The following is a 6902-nucleotide window of genomic DNA, read 5'->3' on the forward strand; positions in this document are numbered from 1 at the left end:
TCGTGTACCACACCACCGTTTATCTCTTTTCTCTCGTTCTCAGTCTCTCATGTTCTTATCTTTCTCTTTCTCTTTCTCTTTTTCTTTCTCTATCTCAACGGTGTCTCCCTCATTTCCCTCTTTCACAATTTCTCTCTCTAGCTTTGTCACTCTCTACGATATATACAGTTCTGTTGAAGGAAAGTGTTATGTTCGCCAACCAGACTTCGAGGGGGTTTCGCGGTTGGTCAGCCACGAAGTCTAAAATCTCGAAGAGGATTTTTGAAATCCCCCTGATGTTTAGGGTTTAGGGACCGAGAGAGATACAATGATTTTTGAAATCTACTCAGTGCGGGTTCGAAACTCACCCTTCACCATAACTTTTGTATCCTCTTTTACCTGTTTTTGTGATCACGAATAATTCTCTTTTGGCCCTCAATTTATAACAAAATCTTGATTTTACCCTTAACACTTAACCAACTGCTGACTTGGCCCTAAATTGTGTCTAAACTTACTTTTCCACCCCTATTATTGTTGTCTTTCCTTTCTTCTCTTTCCATTTTTATCTTTCTTCCTTTTTCATTTTCGTTATTCTATTATTACTTCAACCTCCACTATAGGCTTCTTCCCTACTTTAGCGGAGTTGTCTTGGTATGTCTCCCATATTTCATTTCAACTATTTGGTGGCGCAACCTATGCCAAATCAGTTACCGGCAACATTTAGACAGTTCGGACAGTTTTCTGACGGTTTCTTTTCAGTTTTCAGCAGTTTTCGATCCATTTCTTCAGTTCTTTTATATTTTAATTGTTCTCTACAGGAGATTTCATCTTGAGATTCAGTCTCTTTAATTTTCATCTAATCTTTTCTTGCAAAGCTTCTATTATCGGTTTAATATGTCATCTTCCAACGATCACTTCATTCAACAATTTGCCGCCCTCATTACCGAGGATCTTCCACAAATCACGATAGAAGGATCAGATCTTATTAGTTCCTTTGCAGAGAATAACAAAAGGGGAGTCATTAAGTTTTTCAGTTCAAGGAAAATCGAAATTAATCAAGCTATGATGAAATTAGGACGTGTTCTTAGTGGTCCTAACAAATTTGTTTTAACGGAATTACAAGATGACAAGTTTCTCATCCGGTTTGAAACAGCAAGTGAATTGGGGCTAGCCCTTGAGAGTTCTCCCTGGTCAATAGCAGAGGAATTAGTGGTTCTCGAAGAATGTAATGTTTATTTATCTCCAGATGATCACACTTTTGAGCAAGCGAAATTTTGGGTCCAAATGCACGGGATCCCACTAGGTCATCTTAATAGTGCTACCATCAATCGTTTAGCGGGATCTTTAGGAAACTTCATTCCAACAACACCGGAAGATGCTACTAAGTGGAGTGCATATGGAAGAGTTAAAATTTCATTTCCCCTCAAGAAGCCCCTTCCACCGGATGTTTACTTAAACCTCCCTAATACCCAATTGATTAGAGTGGAACTTCGATTTGAAAGGCGTTCTCGATTTTGTACTTTATGTGGTTTGATTGGACACTCTATCAAATTCTGTCCTATTCTCCTCAAATTTAGTGATCTTTTAAAGTTGAATATAACAATTGAACAAAGAAATTTAGTTAATAAGGCTATGAAGCCAAAATATTCTGATTTGTTTAAGGTGCCTTTTTTTGCTAGGTGAACAAGGAGAGAAGTCCAATCATTCACATCAATGGAAACTCAAACAGTTGGAATACAAAGTGGAAAAAGGCTAGTCAATCTAGCCTTTGAACAACAACCAACTATGCCTACTGTTTCAGATGCCTTTGGAGACCTCCTGGATCATCTTTCTCAAGCAAAAAAATCCAAGACAATCTCCCCTGATGGTCAATTCCGTGGTGTCCACATTGGTTCATCATTGTACCCAATAGCATGCCACACAGTAACAGGAGGGACGTCTATCATCCAGGAGAATCAAAACATTCCTATCCCTACAGAAAATCAAGGGGAGGGAGGCAAAGACGTTCGTTCAAACGAACAACCAGATTAAGTATTAGTGACTCTACTAAAGAAAGGGCATCAGCACTCATAATGCCGAGAGAATTATGAAATGCTTTGCCTGGAATTGTCGGGGATTAGGGAACGACCCGACAAAGGCTACTCTCAATCAGTTCCTAGGGTCGACCAAACCCAAATTGGTTTTCTTGTCTGAGACTCGCTTATCTAATATTTCCTCTTTCTACTATTAATTTTAATTTCTTTGGTTTAGATAAAAACTTTATGATCCCTGCTATATGTAGAAGTGGTGGTCTTCTGTTATCGTGGTCCTCAGTGTTTAATGTATCTATTAATTTTTCTTTCCAGAATTTAATTCATATTACTATTTCGGGTATGCTTGATACTCCTAACGGGGACATGTATTGTATTTATGGTCCTCCTAGGATTCAGGATCGTCCTCTCTTTTGGAATGATCTTCTTAATCGTGTTTCAATTTCCTCTAACCCTGTTTGTTGTATTGAGGACTTAAACAATATTATGTCATCTACTGAAAAGTGGGGGGATGCTCTTCCACTCCTTTCTCCTCCCAATTCAGGGCTTTTGTGTCTCAATCGGGCCTCATTGATATTGGTGTTAATGGCCCCGCTTTCACTTGGACTAATAACCGTTCCATTCACCATCTCACCCTTGAATGGTTGGATAGAGCCCTTTGTTCTCACAACTGGCTCCTTACGTTCCCTCATGCTGGCCTGTTTCATCTGCCTAGGTATAATAACGATCACTCGCCTATTTTACTTCAATTAAAAGTGGAAAGTCGTATTATTCAGACCATCTCTAGATACGAAACTTTTTGGTCCAAACACAATAGATTTACTAAAATTATTACCAAAGGGTGGGAAGAGAGCTCGGGCCCTTTTCATGATCGAGTCTATCAGTCAAACAGACTCTCTCCTCCTAGAGTAAGACTGCTTTTGAGGTCATTAATAATAGACTTAGAATTCTCAGGAAGAGACTTCATGACATTCAAACCCAAAATCCTACAGATAATTCACTTATTATAGAAAGTGATATCCAGGACGAAATCATATACTTGGAGGAAATACACCGGACTAAACTAGAACAAAGATCTAGACTTAAGTGGGCCCAAAACAGTGACCGGAACTCCAAGGCCTTTCATTTATCTATGAATCACCGTAGACAGAAGAATAAAATACAACAATTAACCCTTAGTGATGGCACTACTACTTCTAATAAGACAGAGATTGCTAATGAAATGGTGTTGTTTTTTCAGAACTTATTTCGAGCAGAACCAATAGACCCGGCTCCAATTGAGATTCTTACTGCATATCACGTTATTTCGGACACTGAATTAGGCTACATCTCAAGAGAGCCAACTACGGAGGAGATAAAGGAGGTCGTGATGGAAATGGGGTAAATCTAGAGTCCTGATCCAGATGGATTACCTTGCCACTTTTATCAACACAATTGGGACTTCTTAGGATCCGACCTTATCAAATATGTTCAAGCTGTCTTCGGGACAAGTAGGATAGACTCAACCATTAACATCACAACCCTAGCTCTTATCCCTAAAGTTAAGCACCCGAGTATGGCCTTTGAATTCAGGCCTATATCTCTATGCAACTCAATTTATAAGTTCATCACTAAAATTGTGGCTAATCGGATTAGCCCATATTTGGAACAACGCATAAATTGGACTCAAAACGCATTCGTCCCTTCTCGTCAAATCATGGACAATATTATCATTACCCAGAAGATCATTCATTCCATGCAAAAATCCATCTCCAAGAAAGGAGGGTTTTCTCTTAAAATTGATATGGCCAAGGCTTATGATAGAGTTAATAGGAAGTTTTTAGAGCAAGTCTTGAGGGCCACAGGTTTTTCAGGTCTACTTTTAGACCTTATATTATCTTGCATTACCTCTTCGACTTTTAGTATTTAACTTAATGGTAATCTCTACGGGAATATTGTGGCATCTCGGGGTCTTAGACAGGGGTCCCCTTTATTCCCTTACCTTTTCTGAAGGAGTTGAAGGAGATGTCCTTCGACCAAGGTAACAATGCGAACAAATTGTCGGATAGGAAAATTGATGTGGAAGATCATCAAGTCCGATTGATTTAGGGATCGTAGAGTTGTAGCTAGAGACCAACTACGATCGTCGAATTACGAAGTAATTCGCGGCTAACTTCGATCGGATCCTACAACGGGTTACACATAAGAGTGACAAATTGATCTAAGATATGACTAGTGGGAGTGAGATATAATCATGGGAGTGACCCATAAACATATCTCATAGGCCTAAAAAGGAATTAGGCAAAGATAGTACAAAAAGGCCAAAAACAGGGTTTTTGGGCCTAGACCGGTTCGGGTACTTCTAGGACTCGGATTGGGCAGAATTTTGGAGGGTTAGTTGCTGATATAATAAACATTATATCTGCCAATTTTCGTGGTGTTTGGGGACCTCCTCCTTAGGGAATTGAGAAAATACCAATAGTTGCTATTTTCGACTATTTCCCTAAATCTTATTCTAAAGGGTGTTTTAGGAAACCTAAAAGGAGGTGGATTCTTATTAGGGTTCTATATAAACACTCTTAGGGCAGAGAATAAGGTGTGGAATTTCTCTCTAAGCTTTCTTACTCTACCACATCAAGTAGAGAGGAGAAAGTGAGCTAATTCCCAAGCTATCTTCTAGTCAAGCAAGAAGAAGGTCTTCTTATTATCCAACCACCATTGGTGTGCTAGCTATACAACAAGGTGGGAGATCAAATTGATTGCTCGTGTCCCAAGTAGAGGAGCTACACTTGAAGCTCTTGGTCTTCTTCAATCAATTCAACTAGTTCGAGGGAAAAGCGATTAAGGTAATCTACTATCTCCATTAGATTAATTACTAGTTTTGCATGTGATCCTGGGAATACTAGTGTAGACATTAGATGTCATAGTTTGAAAATTGAGTTTATAAAAGTATTTTAAAAGATGTTTTTAAAAGTATTTTAAACTCATAATTTGATGGGATTCAATAAATTTTCAAATTAAGAATCAAATTGATGATTAAAAGTGTTTTAAAAGACTCAATTTCATTGAATTTCAAACTAATCCATGCTTGATTATGTTGATAGTTATATTTAAAAAGGTTTTAAACATAAAATTTGATTAATTTTGAATTGGATTCAAAGATTTTTCAAAATTGATTTCAAAATTGTTCTTTGAAAAATTTCAAAAACCTAGATTTTGATCCAAAATTGGTTTGTTTAAGAGTTGTTTTTTAAATTTTGGAAACTTTTGAAAAACAAAGATTTGGAATTTTAGAAGTGTTCTAAAAAGAGTAGTTTTGAGTTTGGGAAACTCTCAAAACAAATTTGAAAAATTTAAAAAGTTTCTAAAAGTTTTGAAAAATTTTAGAAGTGTTCTAAAAGGAATTTCAAAAATTTAAGAAAAGTTTTAAAATTGGAAAATAGCAACTTAAAGTTGCATAAGAAAAAAAAAATTCTTTTTGGAAACTAGGGTTTTGAAAAACCCTAGTTTCCGGCCAGGAAGCTTCCTGGCCGGTCCAGAAGCTCCTGGATGCGTCCTCTGGACGCGTCCAGAGCAGCTGGTGAGACGCGTCTTGAAGACGCGACCAGCAGCTGCGACAGAAGCTTCTGGACGCGTCTTGAAGACGCGACCAGCAGCTGCGACAGAAGCTTCTGGACGCGTCTTGAAGACGCGTCCAGAGCAGCTACTAAGGACGCGTCTTGAAGACGCGACCAGCAGCTGCGAAGGAGCTTCCTGAACGCGTCTAGGACGCGTCCAGAGCACTCGACCAGACGCGTCTTGGAGACGCGTCTGGGAGGTTCTGGGTGTCTCGGACTAGTCCGAGACACCTAGTGCTGGTCCGGTCCAGTACCAGACACGTCTAGAACGCGTCTGGTACATGGACTAGCGTCCCGGCTCCGGCCAGGACGAGACCAGGCCTTGATAGGCCTCGGCCAGGACATGCCGGCCCTATGGGCCGTGCTATGTCCGGACCTTGTCCGAGCCCTTTTTGGGCTTGGGCCGGGACTTGTCTAGGACTTGTCCCGGGCTTTTTCGAGGCTTTTCGGACCACGAAAAGGGACCATCATTCGAGTGGGAGTTTTTGCCAAAAAAATTTTTCCGATTCCAACCAAATAATTCCAAAATCAATCCGGGCCATCCAAGAGCCCAAAACGGATTTCTCTTTAAATTGATTTATGAAATCATTAAGAATCGAACCAATATTTTTTCCGAAATTGACCCGGGCTTTCTCGAGCCCAAAACGGAGTTTTTCTAAAAAATGATTTTAATCATAAAAGATAAAACCGGAAAGCACCACTAGTAGATTTCTTCGAATTTAGACTTAAGGTCCGTAATGTGACATGTGATGTCAACAAAAGTATCTCCCAAGATAATCATGCATATATAATTCTTAGCCTTGATATATTATATGATTGCATGTGATGTGAATGCGGGAAACTAGTATGGCCATAGATTTATTTCCTTATTCTTGTTTTAAGCACGGATGGGTGCATGCTTTGTAATTAATTTTAATTTCAAGTTTATACGATCTGCGAATCGTTAGAGTCTTGTAATTAGAGTTTAGGGTCTATGAGTCCATTGAAGAAACTCGAGGATGAAATCCAAAGGCGAGTGGGAGAAATCAATGGAGGTTCAAAGATGGCGATCTAAGACGAACCAAAAGGCGGAACAAGAAGAAAACCAAGGGTGATTAGATCTTCTAGGTTAGGGGCCATACTAGGATCCATGTCTGCTTGATTTACTTTCTCGCGCGCATTTACTTACTTATTTACGCTTTATGTCGTGGATGTTAGTTAGGCTAAATAGTTCACTATAACAAACGTCAGACTAGCGTAAAAGTCCCCAAAAGTAATCTTGAGTAATCGCCTATCCAGATTAAGACACTCGTTGCGC

At 39.3% G+C, this 6902-nt stretch overlaps 1 protein-coding gene across 1 annotated transcript; it reads left to right on the top strand.

Annotated features, from left to right (window-relative positions):
• Positions 1-873: 873 nt before the first annotated feature.
• LOC147568645 (uncharacterized protein At4g02000-like) lies at positions 874-1662 on the top strand. The gene has a single exon (XM_086660596.1). The coding sequence runs from the start codon at positions 874-876 to the stop codon at positions 1660-1662; it is 789 nt and encodes a 262-aa protein (XP_086516722.1).
• Positions 1663-6902: the final 5240 nt, after the last annotated feature.

Source organism: Eschscholzia californica, unplaced genomic scaffold (genome assembly GCF_041429995.1).
Source record: "Eschscholzia californica isolate CP2 unplaced genomic scaffold, dmEscCali1.0.p SCAF_1, whole genome shotgun sequence".
In the NCBI taxonomy this organism is placed as follows: Eukaryota; Viridiplantae; Streptophyta; class Magnoliopsida; order Ranunculales; family Papaveraceae; genus Eschscholzia; species Eschscholzia californica.

What these genes read in the sequence shown, in the direction of transcription:
- LOC147568645 (XM_086660596.1), top strand. Translation starts at nt 874, where the DNA reads ATGTCATCTTCCAACGATCACTTCATTCAACAATTTGCCGCCCTCATT.